Source organism: Pleurodeles waltl, chromosome 9, assembly GCF_031143425.1.
Source record: "Pleurodeles waltl isolate 20211129_DDA chromosome 9, aPleWal1.hap1.20221129, whole genome shotgun sequence".
NCBI lineage: Eukaryota > Metazoa > Chordata > Amphibia > Caudata > Salamandridae > Pleurodeles > Pleurodeles waltl.
This window is the reverse complement of record NC_090448.1, coordinates 940,274,060-940,294,066: the sequence shown is the minus strand read 5'-3', so window position 1 is coordinate 940,294,066 and position 20,007 is coordinate 940,274,060. Positions and strand designations below refer to the sequence as shown.

The 20,007-nt window shown below is 40.5% G+C and overlaps 1 protein-coding gene across 2 annotated transcripts in view; it reads right to left on the bottom strand.

Annotated features, from left to right (window-relative positions):
• SLC25A47 (solute carrier family 25 member 47) overlaps nucleotides 1-6,607 on the bottom strand; it is a 101,410-nt gene extending 94,803 nt beyond the window's left edge. For both annotated transcript variants that reach the window (XM_069208327.1, XM_069208328.1), the window contains exon 1: nucleotides 6,412-6,607. In XM_069208327.1, the coding sequence (XP_069064428.1) occupies nucleotides 6,412-6,442 (31 nt within the window). In that variant the 5' untranslated portion in view covers nucleotides 6,443-6,607. The remainder of the gene's footprint in view (nucleotides 1-6,411) is intronic.
• Between the last annotated feature and the right edge of the window lie 13,400 nt (nucleotides 6,608-20,007).

Below are 20,007 nucleotides of genomic sequence, written 5' to 3'. Positions count from 1 at the left end.
CTGGAAGAAACATGATGCCTCTTCCATGTCTCAGTGGCATACCCGCCCCTTTGGCAGGGTCTCACTATTTAATGTATGGCAAATGTTTCGCAGACACTTGGAAAGGCTTTGACTTCTTGTGTGGACCCTTGGCGCACTTTCTTTCAGTAGGCCTCCCACTCTTTTCTTGTCCTACACATACAAGAGCGCTTCACCTCATCCAGATCTGATACACCCCAACCCTGGGACTTGCCCTATGCCACCACCAAGTTTTGACCCGTTGCAGACTCCCACCTTACCACTTTTAACTCCTCACACATAAGCAGCTGCCTTAGCAAGTTCGCCCATGCATGTTACGTAGTTGTTCCTTTCGTTTAGGGATGTTTGGAGGAAAGGAGTTTCAATGGGCATGTGATTTGATAGAATATTATTTCACTTCATGATAATGTTTGCACTGCTATTCTTTATTTTCCTTATGGATATGTACAGTAGACCTACCATTCAGGAATCTGTGTTTGTCACTAGCACTCTTGTTTGTGATTATAGTCTCATGGCATATTATCACTATGAATGTATACCTTGTGCTCTGCAAAACTTAATAAAAAGTTGTAGAAATAAACCCTCAACTCCCCTAAACACAATTTATCCCTGAACCCTAAAAACTCCTCATTGTCCCTAAACATCACCTATTCCTGATCTAAAAAAACCCTCACCATCACTAATCCTCACCTAAGGGTGTGATTTTAGATGTTTGAATACAAAAAAACAGTGGCCGTGTATAAGGTTTGCAACGCCTATACATGACTATAATGTAATCTAGCAAACAATGTCCATGTAATCGTAAAGATTACCACAAAGGGTGCCAAACTGGTAAGCACCCAGCCACTAAGGATGCAGTAATGTCAGCTGAGATCAAGTGACACTTGTAAATTCCACAGTGTTCTACTAAGGCACACCACAAAGGTCCATATCTTCTTTTTTGCAGCAGTACAAATTCCAATTCAATATGAGTAGGAGGTAGCGTTTTTATTCATCCAAGTAATCCATACGAAAAACTCCATCATGAATCCAGAGATACAACAGCCAACATGTGTTTCATCAACAAGACTTCCTCAAGGCTGTGAAATATACTTACAAGAAAATATATATATATCTGTGGTCAAATTCTACAAAGGATAAACAGGGACTTCACTTCACATAAATCCACCAAAGAAGAGACCCGTGACCGAAATACTGTATCAAGCATGATCCATGCATATCCAAAAGTGACCATATGGTGAATGCATGCAATCACATGTGAACTAGTTAAAGAATAAGATTCGAAGAGCAATACAGTCCAGTGTCAAGTTCTAGTATCAGAAATCCATTGTGAACATGATGGAGTTTTTCGTATGAATTACTTGGATGAATAAAAATGCTACCTCATAATCATATTGAATTGCAATTTTTACTGCTGCAACAAGAAGATATGGACCTTTGTTGTGAAAGTTAGGTGTTTGTTTAAAATTATTTTTCTTTAAAATGTTTCTTTTAATTTTCAAATTATTTGTATTTCCTTAAATTTGTGTTTCCTTAAAATTAGTTTTCCATCCTCTGGTTTCCTCCAATGTGGTTTTCTTTTACCTTTTAATTCACATACATCAGCACAGAAACAGGCCCGGTCACCCCTCAGCCATTTAAAGCATTTAAAGCATGCAGCAAGAGTCCTTCACTCAGTGCCAGACAGTGCTCTCCCTCAGCTGTAGTGCGGCAGAGAATAAGCAGAATCTATTAAACACTGACACAACAAACTACTTTTTGACCCCTAATCACATTGAGCAATAATGTGCTTTAAATAAACTCAGAACAAACACAGCCTGTGCTCTCCCATGACTGGGGTCATGAGCACCAGTGCGCCACGTTAATGTTCGAGGAAGGGCGGCAGAGATTCACAGAACCTCATTTCTAACGTCAACGGATTCGGATTACTGTGCGGGATTTACGGGAAGCTTAAACTAAATGAATCATCTTCATGTGACCAGCTCAACAAGGACGAGCAAAAGCCTGCTGTGAATGTCCCTTCTCATGCAACCTGTCTACATGCCAACAGACCCTATGAAGATGGGAGACTCACTATTTAGAAAGCCAAAAATGGCTTTATTTCAGCTGTCTCCTGCCTAAAATTGCCTCTGCTTCAAGATATGTGAATGGGGGAAACTATCTTTCCCCAAAATCGGCACAAAGTTCCAAAATACAAATGTATTTTGTACGTTTGCGCTGCTTTTGCGTAAAAAAATTACGCAAATGCGGCGCTAAAAAAGTATAAAATGGGCCTCTGTGTTTACTTGTAGCATGCGTGTAGTTTCGTACCTTCCCTGCAGTGCACCTGCATGCCACAGACCTCGTTACCCTAAATCAGGTGGGAGTAGGACACCCAATTACATTGTTTTTATAGCTTTCAGCTATGTCTAGTTTTGCAGCCACAATTGGGAAATCAGAACTGCAAATACCAAAATGCAAAGAGAAAAGCCAATAAGTGTGAATTACAACTGAAAGTGCCCAAATGATTCCTTCCATATAGCAATTAAATCATCCATGCAATCAATTGCTCATCCTCCATACAGCCATTCATCCTTGACTCGTGCATATCTTCATTCCTGCTTTCACTACTCTCCCATCCACAATATTACCTGCACAATATCATCAGTCAATGAAGAGGCACTTTCAGACATAAGCTAGAGGTGTTAGTTTCAGTGCTAGTTTGTTAGGGGTATGACAATGCATTTGAGAGTGTGAAAGGTGTAAGAGTTCAGTCGGTGGTGTAAAACAGCTCCTTATAAGGACTGTGAGGGTGCTGCTGGTAGAGTGTGACTGCTACTTCATGTGTGGCCTGAGAGTGATTTCACTGTAGTAGTCGCTACTCTGTGAGGAGTGTGAATGCTATCTGTATAGTGTGACTACTAGACTGATAGTTTTGAGAGTAGTGTGTGTGACTCCAACTCTGGTGAGGAAGTTCTGATAGTGATGCGAGGCAGATGTTATGTGAGTGGTCTGAGAGTTCTGTCAGAGTCCAGAGTGGTTTGCTTTTCCACCAGAAAGGCTAGCACAGTTCCACTAATGTTTCCATTGAGCCCATAGTTGAAGGCACTCTGGGTACCTATTTAATGATGGACAATCCTTGCTCTTGGAACAATGGTGCAGGAATCGTTTCCAAGTGGAGACATCTCCATCAGATTGTGATCCTTAAATGTCTGATTTCCCAAATGATGCAGCCAAAGACTGGGGCACATTATTGACCCAAGCTGCCCATTTACTTAATTGTGAAAACCCTTGAACAAAAAACACTGTAAGGTTTCCCTCACCCAAACATCAACCCGCACCACAACACACATCACTGACTCCCATATCATGTGTGCCTGTAGTTAAATCTGTGAAATCAGTGAAAAAAAATGCTCAGAGATGCTAAACCCTTTCTCTGGGACTTTGGCTTCAGTTGCAAATAAACAGCTATGCAGCAGTTTCTAGCAGCTTTCTCTCCCTGGCTTACATCAATCCCAGTGTACCAAGTCTGAAGCCACTTGAGCTCCTCCGCATGCACACTGCGCATACAGTCTGCAGCAAAAAGCTCATTATAGGCAGAGAGCATTTGAGGCACAAGTGAGCTTGAAGGGAGCAGCTGGTTTGTAAACAGGCAGGAACCCTACAATGTGCATTTGCCAAAGAGTACATACTCACATTTGCACCATGCAGTACAATATCCACATCCTGGATAAACCAGAATAGTGCTGCATAGATCCCACTCACCACTGCAATCTCTCTGAAATGGAGATGTGTCTGCTCTGGAGGAAGCCTATGTAGTCTAAACAATATAAATACGACCATTCATGGGAGAGAGGCAGAAAGCACAGCTATTTGTTTAGAGGCCCAGCTATTTGTTTATTACAACATGTGCCACCCACCAGCCCACTCTATATGCCACAGCGTCATTACTTTCCAATGAGGCAGCCATTTTAGGAATAGGGAATTCATAGCAAAAATGCAGCACTCTACCAGCCTCATTGATACTGGAATACAAAGCATGATTCATAATTGTTATTTTTCACTGGCAACCGGCACTGCAGATGTTAAAGCTTACCTGCCACTGCAATGAGATACACATAGACTGTAGAAGGGCTGGTTTCTTCTGGGACAGTGGACAATAAACATGCATCTCTACTGCAGTTCATGTGGGAAAGTTGTAACTGGTTTGGGAGGATCCCAGAGAAAGCTGGTGTTACTGTCCCAATTGGAGCATTTGTTTTTATCAGGTGTGCAGGGCCACCTTACTGTTGAACCCAAACCCACCACCAAGTACAGTCCTTTAGCACTTGACCCTTTCCTTTTGTAAGTAATATAAAAAGGTTCCTTTTCTATTCATCAGAGAGTTCACAATGTAAAAGGTCTTCCTATTGGATGTGAGAATGTTTCATAAGTAAAAGCCCTTACCTCTGTACTTATCATAAGTTTACATTAGGCAAAGCCCCTTCCTTGAAACATGGACTGTGTGAACAATGTATCTATCAGTATTGAGCGGAGGAACTACTTCACAGAAGGATTAATATAACAGCAGCCAATCAAATGTCTGTAAAGAAAATCAAGAAATGGTTGGAGCCAAAGGCCTGAGTGTCATCTTACTCCTGGTTGCAAAATGAGCAACAAGTACAACCTTTAGCAAATGGCAGAGGAGTCCAAGAGTTATTTGGGGAGGTGGTGTGTGTGGTGGTGTGTGTTAGAACTGCAGGATTCACAAAACACACAACACTTGCAACATCAATATTCCGCAAGTGATTATACTTATAAAGAGAAAATGTGTTTTAAATCAAACACAATTACAATGATATACTAAGCATAAATGATAACATATACAATGGAAACAAGATCATTGAATCACAAATATGTGTAAAAAGATCTCTCAGTTCTGAACAATGTAAATCCCATGATGGGAAACCGCCATGAAAAGGCTAGCAGAGAACGAGGTTGTAATCCGCAGGGTAGCACAGCAGGGTGTAGTACGACCTCCAGCCGCCATCCTGACGGTGATCTCGACAGAGACGGTGGAGCAATCTTAATGTGGCAGTCGGACCACCACAGCAGCGGCGGTCCTGACCACCAAAGTGAAGCTGTGATCTTAAGATAGCCAGCCTCGTAATGAGGCCCTTTGTAGCTTGCAAAGTACAAAGTGAGTTGATATGCATGTTTTCTGTAAATAAATCACTAATTGTAACATACCATACCCGGCTGCATCATGCAGCCAGAACATATTGTAACAAGCCAGGTCAGATCTCAGATTGTATGAGACCTACATTTTTTCTATGGTTTGATCCTGTAGCTTAGGAAAACTGTGGTAGATACGCTTACAAAATTTTATGAATTAACTGACCGAACACTCAGACTTACTGTTTGCCCTGTCTTGAGAAAGGACAAATGAGTTATAGTAATCGAACAATTAAATATTTGTCTATAAATAACACAATACATGATCAAAAATTATGAGAAGCAGCATTTAGAAATTACGTTTTAATATTCTTTCACAGCTGTCAATTTGCCCCTTGTGAAGGGGTTACGTTCAACCAATGCTAAGTTGGTAGCCAATAACACTACGATTTCTGGAACATGCTTTTTCACATTCTACATAACAGGTACAGGCCTACAAACCATATCATATATAAAGGCTGGTTGAAAGTCACCCTCATGACAAGAGGCCAGTTGACAGCAGTCCCTGAATAAAAGCATGCCCCTAATTTCCTTATTGCAGTCAATTTGTGATGTCTCTAGCCCCCTGTCATAAAGAATTGATGTAGCTGCTCAACTGTAATAAGTTAATACAGTTCATTTCTGATGCCACAATGCCTGTTGCCACAGCAAGCAGTCAGGTTGAAAGGCATGGTCATTACAGCTGTACTTTAAGCAAGGAAAAGCAGAACTGTCTTTTCCTTCTTATGATCAATTTCTCTAAGAAGAAAAAATGATCTGCAAAAAGGAGATATTTATAGCAGTGTTTATTTTATTTTTTCCATACCATAGGTCTTTGACGGAAGGGATAATCTCTGCATGTTTCTGCACCATTTGAGTCATAGCATATTTAACCTGACTTACATTAAACTGATTCTAATATATGTTTGCAAAAAAATACTAACTGCTTTTTGTTACAAGTGGGCAGGTGGATGCATCTTTCTATAGTACGCAGTGATATTTTGCTTATTGTTAGCTAGATAACTGGTCAAAGTCCCCACAAACGTGGCTTCTGAAGAGGACATGTAAGCGATTGATAAACCACCCACTTGGAAAAAGAGAAATATGAAAATAAATAAAAAAGTAGAAGTTAAAAAGCATTTCTTTTATCACCTGAACCCTCTTGTGACCAACCGTTATTTTGCTCTCAAAAGTGATGATGTATTCCATTCATTTTATTACCTCCAACAGCTCCAGCGACAAAATCCGCCATCAGTCAAACCAGGGCAGTTGCCGTCCTTCAAACTGCAGCTGCAAGGGATTAAAAGATGACAAGTGGTAATCCTCTGTCCCTGCCTCTCCCAGCCTGCGCCACTCTACTCTGTTCCAAGCTTTATGCAATCCGACGTGACTGCCATGAAGAGTATCCTCGCTGGACTGTGAACACCACACAAAATAGCGTGTTAAGTACTGGTCACTGCTGCAAAGACTGTGAATAAATAATCCCATGTGTAAACAAACCCCGCCTATCACTGTGCAGCACACATTAGGGTAGGGAACCGCCAAGTGGGAGGAAGTTGAAAATCAGAGGGAGATTGTTAGCTATCTGGTATGGTAAACATCAAACTGAAAATGTGATTAAAGCAAATTGACGAAGCAAACCAGTGGGGAAACTGCACTGATTAAGGGGGCCCTTATTTTAATCCTGGCCCCCTGATATACATCTGTAAAAATATTGCTGTCCAGAGATTTTCATTTTTGATTTGTGTTTTTGGTTCATTAGAGAAGTAATTTAGCTTGGGTAATAGCAGATGTGTTGCAGAGATGATGCAATATTTCAGGAATCATGAGACCTATATACTTCCTTTTGTTGTCAAAACATAGGTTTTGGTGGTTAAGTAGTCTTCTACAGTCCGAAAATAACTCCTCAGAGCAAACCTTTCACCATTTTCTAAAATTGCAACTATAACAGAGGAAGAAGAGACTATCTATAAATGAAACAATAATAATTGTATTCAATCTTTTTATGTATGCACCAATTAATGTTTATGATCTGAATAAGAAAAAATGATGTCCATCACTCCTGTTTTAGACACATTTTCATAGTTCACTTTACTTATTTGTTTTGGCAATTGTTCGAGGTACATTTGAGGAATGTTGAACATTTGAGAGGAGCATGTTGATAGGGACATCTTTTTGTAGCACAGGTTTTGCAAGTACATGTATGTCTCAGTTCTGTGGTTAGAGGCTCTAGTCATTTTGTAGGTTTTAGCACCCCATCAATATTTTCCCAACCAAATTCACCTGGATCTTTGTCTACATATGCATGGTCCAAAACATTTACACGTCTTCTGATCAAGTAGAATGCTCTTCTAATGTGTCTATGCACAGAATATGGCATCAGTGGAAGGTCACTTAGCAGGACTGATCTCTTGAACTCACTGTACCGAAGATCATCAAATGTGTGGTGGTCAGAACTCATTTTCCACACACCCACAAGGTATTTTTCTATGTCATGAAAGTCACAATCTTCTTCTGTCTCAGAAAATCGTTTTAGAAACTTCACGGGTTCAACAGTTAAAGCTTCAAAATTTGTTCCAGTTTTTCTCATAGTGTCATTACCCGTAAGAATATATGCCTTAGTAAGAACACTGTTTTGATTGCAAGGTCAAAAACAAGGGGGAAGTAACCTAGCCTTCCGCGGTAAATAGATAACTTGAGAAATCTCCGTGCACAGTTAATATAACATAGAAAGAAATTTATTACATCATATATTTCTTTGAACTTGTTATTCCAGACATTTGCATGTAAATTTCTTTTAAACATGTCATTCTATATATCAAAATTGCATACGTCTAGCTAGGTGCCCCTACTACAAACAGTGAAGGTGCTGAGGTGCAGGTGAGTGAAGGTTATATATACAATGAGTGCGAGAAGTAGTCAGAAAAAAATGTGGAATTCACAGTGGCTCCTGCGGTCCAAGAAGCCTTGGAGTCTCACAAAAAAAATTGTATTCGTATAATCCACTCTTAGAGATATGTCGACGTTTCAACCTCGTTTTGGAGGTGAGTCAAAGAGGGGTCATCATCAGGACAACGGAATTCCATCTGGTAGCACCTAACGGAAGTGTGAATCACTAAATTTGTCAGGGATTGATAAATCATTTTATAACAGGAAAGTCGGTGGTTTAAGGGGGAAAAACTCACCTAAATTCCAGTGTGTGAAAAACCATCTAGGTGGTCAGGGGCATCTACCTGGTGTGATAAAGATAGAGATTAGTCTGTGAATGATCAATAAGTAGATTAATCTATATGGAAAAATAGAACTCTGGAAACTTACACAAATTGTAAAAGTCCCGGGGTCTGGGGGTCTAAACTTATCCCGTGGAAAGTGTGTGGTCGTAGAACCATGGAGCCCCAATGTTATATAGGGCTCAAATTGTCTGAAAACAAAGGATTTGTTATTAAGTAAAAGGAATTCTCTGAGTATGGATAGTATGATCTATCTATAGATAAAACGTGTGCGCACTTACAAGTGTAGCGCTAGTCCCAGGATCACTTGTTGGTCACCTAACCGGGAGCGCCGAACCAATCATGGGCTCGGGGTATCTACAACAAAGGAAGATGGAATACAGAGTGAGGGAGGTAAACCAGTAGACGTTGGGATAAGGCATAAGCCAGAAGTAGTATAACACTTACTGATTACTGGTTGAACATCCAGCTGGCAGGCGTCAGTGGAGTAAGTGGAACTGTGTTCCGAGGTTATTCGAAGAATGCTGGGGTGTACACAATGTATTGTGTATCACAAAGCAGCTGCACGTCGAGTGTGCGAATCATATGAATATTGCTGCGCCTCCATTTTGGAGCGAGCATAAAAGGTGGTGATTGGTTTGGAAATCGACCAATCACAAGGCTTGATATAACGGGGCTATATGGGGAGCCAGCCGCCAGTGGACTGTAAAGGAAAGGTTTCCTTTCTGGTCCCTTCATCTACGGGAAGTGGGTGTGTCGGCCGCGCGAACATGATTGTTCCGTTTGGCCGGCATTTGAAAAGATAATTATATGTGCTGGCACCAGGGTTTGTCTGGAATAAGATTGCCGAGACACAGTAGGCTGTGAAATCATCCCATGTGGTACCATCACCATGTTGAACTAAATCACACTGAATTCTTGGTGTGCACTGAAACCTGAAGTGTAAAGATGAAATACAGGAAGGAAAGTACAGTAATTGTGTGTAACCGTCTCATTTGTACAAAGATGTCGACGCATGGCAGTGCAACAATGTACGTGTACATTATAAACAGTATGGTGATACTAATCACAATAACAATGGTAAGTGTTATTAATCATAGTTATATACATGTACACCTTGTGGGCTAATATGTCCATGTACTTCAGGAGGTATAGATATTATTTGTACAATCTGTTAAACCACGTGGGAACAATTATAAAGTAAGTCTTCATGAGGAGAGAAAATGGTTGAAGAACATATTATGCAGTACTATTAAACAGTTACTGAACATACTAATATGTTTATGTCACATGGGAACAGTTACGAGGAAAGTCATCATCAGTAGAGACAATAGTTATGGAACATATTACGCAGTACTATGATACAGTTCATAAATGTCCAGTTGTTTCTGTCTACCTGGGAATTGGCAGAGGACCTGATATGAAGTTATCAGGTGGCTAGACAAAATATGGGAGGGATCCTGTCCGAAATAAAGGGAGTGTCTGAAGTGTCTGCGTTTCTATTTTTATATATCTCGTAGGGTAGAAAGCCGCCAATCTTCTATTGTGTTGAGACCTTCTCTGATAATGCCACATTTCTCTATCCAAAATAATTCTTGTTTAGATAAGATGTACTCTTTGTCTCCAACCCTTGGTCCCAAGGAGATTTGTACAACAATCTGCCATTTAATCTCTTCACACTTATGCTGCGATGTTTCAAAGTGTTCAACTAGCGGCGCTCCTTGTTTCTTGCACTTGATCCTACTTGTGTGTTGTAGGATTCTACACATAACTTTTTGTGTAGTCTGTCGTATATATAGCAGTCCGCAGGGGCACCAGATGGCATAGATGACGTCTTGTGTATTGCAGTTGGTGAATTTAGGCAGCATGAATGTATAATTATTATGACTGAATTCTGTGGTGTTGAAAGTCATTTTGCAAGCTGCACAGTTACCGCATTTATAGTGACCAACTACTGCTTGTAAGTCCCATAGTGTGTTAGTATTTCTTTTAGTTACCTCTGGGAGGAGTGCCCAGGTGAGGGTGTTTTTGAGATTTCTCCCTTTCTTAAAGGAAAAAAGCGGGGCTTCCTGTGTATGCAGATGTTCCTTGATCAGTGGCCAATATTGTAAGACTATTTTCCGAATGTGACTCACTGGCTGGATCAAATGTGGTGAAGCACGCAAGCCTGTTATTCTCTGGTTTGGGTTGTTTAGGTTCAATAAGAGCCTCTCTGTGATTAAACCAAGCGCGCTTCCCAGCTCTTTTTACTAATCTTTTGGGGTAACCCCTTTCTGTCAGTCTATTGATCGAGATGTCGGATTCCTTGAAATAATCAATCTTCTTCGTACAGTTTCTCCTAATTCAGAGGAACTGTCCAAATGGGAGGTTATCTCTTAAACCTCTCGGGTGATGACTTGAGTAATGCATTAAGGTATTTCTATCTGTGGGCTTGCAATATAGTGTAACGTATAATTTGGCCATTCTCCACTCCTATTATGAGGTCCAAAAAAGGAATGTTCTTTTTACTGGATTCAATGGTGAATTGAATGTCCTTGGATTTGTCATTCAACCATGTGTGGAAATCCTGTAGTAGGGCGAAGGAGCCACGCCAAATCAGTAACACATCATCAGTGTATCCGGACCATTGTCTTAAGTGGCATAGAAAAGGGTTTGCCTGATTGAAAATGTATTGGTTTTCATATTCAGACATGTAAAGGTTTGCTAGATTGGGCGCAAAGGTAGCTCCTATGGCCACTCCCTTAGTCTGAAAATAAAACTTAATATCAAACATAAAGTAGTTCTTGCTCATGGCTATTTCCATCATGGAAACAAGAAACCATGTGGGTACTTGTGTGGGTTGGAACCCGGAGTCCAGTATCTTAGTTAGTATTGTGAGAGCATGGCCTTGGGGGATATTAGTGTACAAGGATTGTTTATCCATAGTTACTAGGATCTCGGTCTCAAGAGAGAAATCTAATCCTTCATATAGCATGATGACATGCATGCTATCCCTGGTGTATGCTTCAGTGAGGGGCACGAAAGGTTTAATGAAGTAATCTAAGTACTGGCAGAGAGGTTCTAGTAGAAACCCACACCCGGATACAATAGGTCTGCCTGTTGGATTAGTCAAACTTTTATGTATTTTGGGTAAGGTATATATCACGGGTATGCGTGGATCTTTTTTGTTTAGAAATTGGTGTTCTTTTTTAGTGATAAAACCCAAATCCAATCCTCTGGTTGTTAATTCTATTATTTCAGCTCTCAGTTGTTTAGTAGGGTCAGGAGTGATCTCTTTATAACAATTTTTGTCACTTAATTGTCTGCATATTTCTTGCTGATAGTTGTCAATATCCTGTAAAACTATACCGCCTCCTTTGTCAGCTGTTTTAATCACTAGGGGGTTATTACAACTTTGGAGGAGATGTTAATCCGTCCCAAAAGTGACGGTAAAGTGACGGATATACCACCAGCCGTATTACGAGTTCCATAGGATATAATGGACTCGTAATACGGCTGGTGGTATATCCGTCACTTTACCGTCACTTTTGGGACGGATTAACACCTCCTCCAAAGTTGTCATAACCCCCTATGTCTTGTTGTTCTTTCAGGTGTTTGAGGGCTGCACTTTCTTCATAGCTGAGGTTAAATTTCACATAGCTCTGTTTAGTGCTTAGGGATTCGATATCTTTTAGTACCATTTTCTCAAAGGTGAGTATTTCGACCCGCATGGCGGACGAGGGTGGGGTGAACGTGGAAGGAGGCCTAAAGTCAGTGGGACTCAGGGGGTCCTGTGCGGGGTTATCCTTAAAGAAATTGCTTAGGCGAATGCGTCTGAAGAATCTCTGAATTTCAATTTTAGTTTCAAAGAAATCGGGCCGGGTTGTGGGTACAAATGATAAACCCTTACTCAGGACTGAGAGTTCTTGGGGTGTCAGTGGGTGGCGTGACAGGTTGAAAATAGGAGCTGTATTGGTGGATGCCAAGGTACCCACTGTGTTGATTGCTTCTATACTGCCAGCCTGAGTAACACTGGGAAAGAACAGCTCGAGTGAGTGATCTGGGTTGGGGTGAGTTACCACGAGTACTGCTGTAGTCTGGTCTGTTGTTCCCCGTGGGGTTCCTGGAAGTGAACTCTCCCTCTGTTCCTCCCTCTGCCTCACCCTCTTCTCCCTCTCTGTCTGCTCTTTTCTCCACAGCCCCTCCCTAAAAAAGGCTCAGGGGTTTGTTGGAAGGGAGTGGAGCTCCTGCCTTGTTGCTCACTGGCTGAACTATCAGATGCTGACGTGTCAGAGAAGGCATAGTATCTCCTGTATCCTCCCCTTCCTCTATTTACAAATTTGCCGGATTGATCTTGTTTATAATAGTTGTCGTCTAGATATGGGTATGTGTAGGTTTTGTCATATTTAGCTATACCCTTAGCTAATTTATCTAGTTTTTTCTTTTGTGTGATGTATGTAAATTCCTTGGCCGTTTAATCTAGGTCCTCTAGTGCCTGTCGTGCGTTTGTCAGTGCGGTTTCATCTAGAATTTCTTTAACTAAATCAGCAATTTCTTTTTCTAGACTATTAATGTCTTCCAAAGCGGTATCAATGCCTAGAACCATCCAGTGTCGGGAGCACTGGTTGGCTACAAAGCTGAAATTTGTCTTATATTTAGGATCTTATATGAATATGGCGGTCTCGTTCCTTACTTGTAAACCCACTGGAATTACGTTGGAGTGCAAGTACTCTTTCATAAGATGCCCGTGTAACTGTGCATGTGTCAGTTTCTTTATGATTCTTTCTAGTGTTATTATTTTTTCTTGGAGGGCATCAACTACAATGGTAGGTGCAGCATCAATGAAGGAGGATCCACTAACTATTCTATTTATGTAATCTTCCGTATAAGAAAGGGTGTCTCTTTCTGTCATGGTAAAATGTAGCAAGGATGTGGCTAGAACCCGAAGGTTTCAATGGGGATCTATTTGTGAACAAACAGGCCTTCACAGTCGGGTGACTGCACTTTAGTAAGTGAAACAATGAAGCAAATACCCTCTAACCCTTATGACCAGGGTGATGAACGTGTTTTGATTGCAAGGTCAGAAATAAGGGGGAAATAACCTAGACTTCGCGGTAAATAAATAACTTGAGAAATCTCCGTGCACAGTTAATGTAACATCGAAAGAAATTTATTACATCATATATTTCTTTGAACTTGTTATTCCAGACATTTGCATGTAAATTTCTTTTAAACATGTCACTCTATGTATCAAAATTGCATACATCTAGATAGGTGCTCCTACTACAAACAGTGAAGGTGCGAGGTGCAGGTGAGTGAAGGTGATATATACAATGAGTGCGAGAAGTGGTCAGAAAAAATTGTGGAATTCACAGTGGCTCCTGCGGTCCAAGAAGCCCTGGAGTCTCACAAATATTTTTTTATTCGTATAATCCACTCTTAGAGATATGTCGACATTTCAACCCCGTATTGGAGGTGAGTCAAAGAGGGGTCATCATCAGGACAACGAAATTCCAACTGGTAGCACCTAATGGAAGTGTGAATCACTAAATTAGTCAGGGATGGATAAATCATTTTATAACAGGAAAGTCGGTGGTTTAAGGGGGAAAACTCACCTAAATTCCAGTGTGTGAAAAACTATCTAGGTGGTCAGGGGCATCTACCTGGTGTGATAAAGGTAGAGATTACTCTGTGAATGATCAATAAGTAGATTAATCTATATGGAAACATAGTACTCTGTACTCTGGAAACTTACACAAATTGTCTCAGGGTCTGGGGGTCTACACTTATCCCGTGGAAAGTGTGTGGTCGTAGAACCATGGAGCGCCAATGTTATTTAGGGCTCAAATTGTCTGAAAACAAAGGATTTGTTATTAAGTAAAAGGAATTCTCTGAGTATGGATAGTATGATCTATCTATAGATAAAACGTCTGTGCACTTACAAGTGTAGCGCTAGTCCCAGGATCACTTGTTGGTCACCTAACCGGGAGCGCCGAACCAATCATGGGCTCGGGGTATCTACAACAAAGGAAGATGGAATACAGAGTGAGGGAGGTAAACCAGTGGACGTTGGGATAAGGCATAAGCCAGAAGTAGTATAACACTTACTGATTACTGGTTGAACATCCAGCTGGCAGGCGTCAGTGGAGTAAGTGGAACTGTGTTCCAAGGTTATTCGAAGAATGCTGAGGGTGTACACAATGTATTGTGTATCACAAAGCAGCTGCATGTCGAGTGTGCGAATCATATGAATATTGCTGCGCCTCCATTTTGGAGCGAGCATAAAAGGCGGTGATTGGTTTGGAAATCGACCAATCACAAGGCTTGATCTAACGGGGCTGTATGGGGAGCCAGCCGCCAGCGGACCGTAAAGGAAAGGTTTCCTTTCTGGTCCGTTCATCTACGGGAAGTGGGTGTGTCGGCCGCGTGAACATGATTGTTCCGTTTGGCCAGCGTTTGAAAAGATGATTCTATGTGCTGGCACCAGGATTTGTCTGGAATAAGATTGCCGAGACACAGTAGGCAGTGAAATCATCCCATGTGGTACCATCACCATGTTGAATTAAATCACACTGAATTCTTGGTGTGCACTGAAACCTGAAGTGTAAAGATGAAATAAAGGAAGGAAAGTACAGTAACGTGTGTAACCGTCTCATTTGTACAAAGATGTCGACGCATGGCAGTGCAACAATGTACGAGTACATTATAAACAGTATGGTGATACTAATCACAATAACAATGGTAAGTGTTATTAATCATAGTGAAATACACGTACATCGTGTGGGGTAATATATCCACGTACTTCAGGCGGTATAGATATTATTTGTACAATCTGTTAAACCACGTGGGAACAATTATAAAGTAAGTCTTCAAGAGGAGAGACAATGGTTGAAGAACATATTATGCAGTACTATTAAACAGTTACTGAACATACTAATATGTTTATGTCACGTGGGAACAGTCACGAAGACAGTCATCATCAGTAGAGACAATAGTTAAGGAACATATTATGCAGTACTATGATACAGTTCATAAACGTCCAGATGTTTCTGTCTGCCTGGGAATTGCCAGAGGGTCTGATGTGAAGTTATCAAGTGGCTAGACAAAATATGGGAGGGGTCCTGTCAGAATTAAAGTGAGTGTCTCAATTGTCTGTGTTTCTATTGTTATATATCTCATAGGGTAGAAAGCCGCCAATCTTCTATTGTGTTGAGACCTTCTCTGATAGTGCCACATTTCTCTATCCAAAATAATTCTTGTTTGGATAAGATGTACTCTTTGTCTCCAACTCTTGGTCCCAAGGAGATTTGTTCAACTATCTGCCATTTAATCTTGTCACACTTATGCAGTGTTCAACTAGCGGGGCTCCTTGTTTCTTACACTTGATCCTACTTTTGTGTTGTAGGATTCTACACTTACCTTTTTGTGTAGTCTGTCATTCCACTTTCAATAACTGGAGATTCAATGTTCACTGAAGCATCAGCAATGTTTTGATGAGTTAACATCTCCAAGTTCATCTTGTTCGATGTTGATGACCAGAATGTATCAAGTTGCAGAGTATAGGTTTCAAATTTTTTATGCAGGCAAGGTCAATTGTTCCACTTGTAAATATTTGTCTAATTCTCTCACATTCTTTGACAGATAGTTCAATATAGCTGTCAAAGACAATATGCAGTTCTTGCAAGGTGCACACTAACTTTGACATCTGTAGAACAATCTGAATGACGTCTCCAACATTTTGCATTGATGAGATCTTGACCATTCGCAATTGTGACATATAGTCCACAACAACAGCCGTTTTCAATGAGGGCATCTTTTTAAATTGAAGTTCTTAAGGTGAAAGTGTTTTTCAAGCTCTTGTATGAGTTTGTGTTTCACTGGTTTGGTTGCAGCATCTCGATCAATTAATGCATTTCTTGGAAGAAGATCATGCAACAGAATGTCTTTGATAAATTCACCCCTTTCTGTTTCTACATCCATCTCTCTATGTACTTGCGAAAGTTGTTTTTTTGTAACCTGTTTTGTAGTGGCTGTCTGGACAAAACTCTTACTATGGTAATTAAAGTGTGGAAGTTTAGCTTTAGTGATTATGTCAAACAGCTTTTTCTCTTTCAATACAACTCTCGCCTGCTTCAGTTCTGCATATTGTTTCGATCCTTGTTCCCGGATATCTAATAGACACATCTTTTTTATCGTCATCCAAATATTGTTTGTTCACAAAATTGTGTAGTCACACAGGCACAGTCATTTCAAATTGGTTTCCTTGCTGCTGCATGAAATGAAGAAGGCTGTCAACAAGTTTATTAAAACGTTCACCTCTCTTTCCCCCAAGTTCGTGATGAGGAACAGTGTCATGATGGTCCATTAATTTTGAATTTGTCATCTCTGTGAGAACATTGCAAATAGAAAGGACTTCATTGTAAACTAGCTGCTATTGAGCGACAGATTCACTTTTACGTGTCTGACCAACAATTTCCTTGGAGCTTTTCTGTGATCTTTGGCGCATCAGTTCCAGTTTCATATCTGAAGCCACAGCATTAAACCTTCCCTCCCTGTCTTCAACTAAAAAATGTCTTTCAATAAATTGTCTGTAGATGTATGGTTTTTCCACCTCTAGCTTCTTCCCTCTTTTCAAATACCATAACCCATATCTCAGATAGTTTATGCAATTGAATTTGTGAAACACAGTAATCAGTGACTCCACAGACTTCACATGCAGCTCCCAATCACCTTCCCGATCAGCATGTACCAAGTTTTTCAGTAGAGCTATCATGTGTAACACATTTCCCCAGTACTTGCAAAGTTCTGATTTTAATTCACATTTTTTGACAAATTCTACAAACATGGTTTTTAGGTTTTCTGATTTTTAACTGAGTGTATTGAACATTGCCTGGCTTTGCATTATGTCTTTTGAATGAAGCGCACCCTCTGCCTGGTTCACTTCTGAGATACGATATGCAAAACCTAATTTGTCATTCTTGTTCCAGAAAGCATTCCAATGCAATGTTTCTATGGCCTCAGATATGATGAGCATAATTTGTAACAAATTAACATAATGAGTTCCGATCAATACTGACTGGACAGTTTTGCTTCCAAAGATTTCAGCATCAATAAGTGCATTGTCTATGCCACATCCACTGAGATCACTTCCTGCACACCGCAACAAAACTTAAAAATGTCAACTACAATATGGAAAACACCTTCATCGCAGAAAATTTGCAGGAGAAGCTGGCCTTCAAGATGAGCACGCACGTTTTGGAAATATTTTAGAACTGTCTATACTGTTGAGTAGTTTGTGTCTAGAGATGGTACTACTAGTAAAAACCCAAGCTTCTTCAGTGGGACAGTATTCCGGGAGATCAGAGAATGAATTCCAAACCATGAAGGAACTGGCTTTTCTTCATCCTTCAGTCTGCACCGAATAAGCAATATGATTAATTCAATTAAATCAGCTTTGTGGACTGCAGCATCAGGTAGAAGATCCAAGTCCTCAGCCACTTTGAAAGTTTCTGGTAGACTGGGATGATTTGATGGCTTGTAGTGATTTTGCACACGTTAGCAAGGTAGTTTGGTTATAAATTTGCAGCTTCGTTTGTTTCTGCCTATAGCTGACACAGCTTGTTTTCCAGCAGCTACTTCTTTGGTATATTCTTGGAAAAGCAGCATGGCAGTATCATGTGTGCTTGATGTTCCAGACAAAGGAGAGCTGTCTTGAAGAGCAGCAATTGTAAATCCTTTCGTGGTATAGTGACTTGGAAGTGGTGTGCTGTCGAATTCGCAAGATTTTGCAGCACGGCCTGCTAAAAAGTTCCTGTTCCGTACAATGTCATTATAACTTGTTGAAACAACAATCCTATTAATTGAAGTGACTAGCTCTCTACTTCTGCACTTGTCATAGATTGCGTGGGCAGTCATTGTGTGTAGTTTTCTTTTTGCTGATGCAATTCACAAAACATGATTTGGAAAAGACAGTACATTTGCACAGCATAAGCTTTTCGGTTCATGGGATTGTCTTCCACTTCTTCACTTATATCAATCAATCAATCAGTGTTTTTAAAGCGCAGCTACTCACCCATTAGGGTCTCAAGGTGCTGGGGGGGGCGTGTAGCATATACCGGTGAGGTGGTTCAAAAAAGCCATGTCTTCAGTTCCTTCTTGAAGCTGAGGAGGAAGGTGGTTTGTCTGCTGTGAATGATTCAGGCGTTCCAGGCGGTGGCTGTGAGGTAGAAGGAGCATCCTCCTATTCTGATTTTCCTGATGCGGGGTACTTCTACGAGAGAGAGCTGGGCTGTGTGTAGGGCCCTGTGGGGTACGTGAAAGTTGAGTTGCTGGTTCAGGTAGGCTGGTCTGGTGTTGTGGAGGGCTTTGTGTGCCTAGGTGAAGATCTTGAAAGTGATTCTTTTCTCTATGGGGAGCCAGTGCAGTATACATAGGTGTTGCGAGATGTGGCAGTATCAGGGTAGGTCGAGGACCAGTCTGGCATTGGGGTTTTGGATGTTTTGCAGTTTGACGGTGAGTTTTGTGTTGATTGCGGCATAGAATGCAATGCTTTATATCTTCAAAACCATCATCAATGTTGTTGACATCTGTTCCGAACTCATGAACTTTAGCTTGTAACAGTTTTGTTTTGCTGATATTAAACATTGAAGTAAAAAATGTTAAGACAATATCAGGCATTTCTGTTGAATCTCATGATTTGCAAAGCTCAGCGGCATCACAAAATTTGTCTATAATCCAAAATCTAAATCTTTCAGGACGTTTCTTAAAATGGTTCCTGCTTATTTTACTGCATCCTGTGATCTTATTTTGGCAGCAAGATCTTCATGAAACAAATCTTCTGAGAACACCATAAGTGGCTCATTCTTTTTGTTAGACTGACAAAAACAAATTCTGTTATTGTACATTCTCAACCAGAAGAATCGTAATTTCATTATTATGGATCAATACAGTTTCATCAATTGACCATTACTTCTCTGATCTTACTGAGTGTAAACCTGTAGCCAGCACTCAGGAGTGGCCTTAACACTTCATTTGCTTTTTCAAAGAGTGCAAACTTAACTGAAGGCTGGTGGTTATGTTGCTGCTGTGGGGCTCATTTTATATTAATATTTTCAAATGCATGCATGCATTCAGTTCTGGTTGACATACAAATATGCTGCTAATACATTCACCTCAATGTTTAGATCAGCTACTCAGCTGTACACTTCATCTTGGAAGGAACTAGCTGCAGATAAAAACATGTTTGCCCTTTGAGACTCACATAATCTGTACTTTGTTTTTTCGTCAATCCATTTCCCTTTTGTTCTGGCTAAACCACAGAGTACACATTGAAGATCCTCTGCTTTCTGACCAGTTGTTGGTGGACGATGGGTAGCCATCAATCTTTTAGGTAGAAGGGCATTGGGTTTGATTGTCGTCGCTTTCTCAGAAGAATTGAATTCTTGTTGTAATTCACTGGTTTCTGCTATTTTTCCAAAACATTTTCCAGACTCTTTTTCATTGTATAAACTTGCAGCACTTGTTGTTACAATGATAAAATATTTGATCCTCTTTACCCATCACTTTCAATATTTAGTGAATTTCGTCTTGCCATATTTCTGCAGCACCT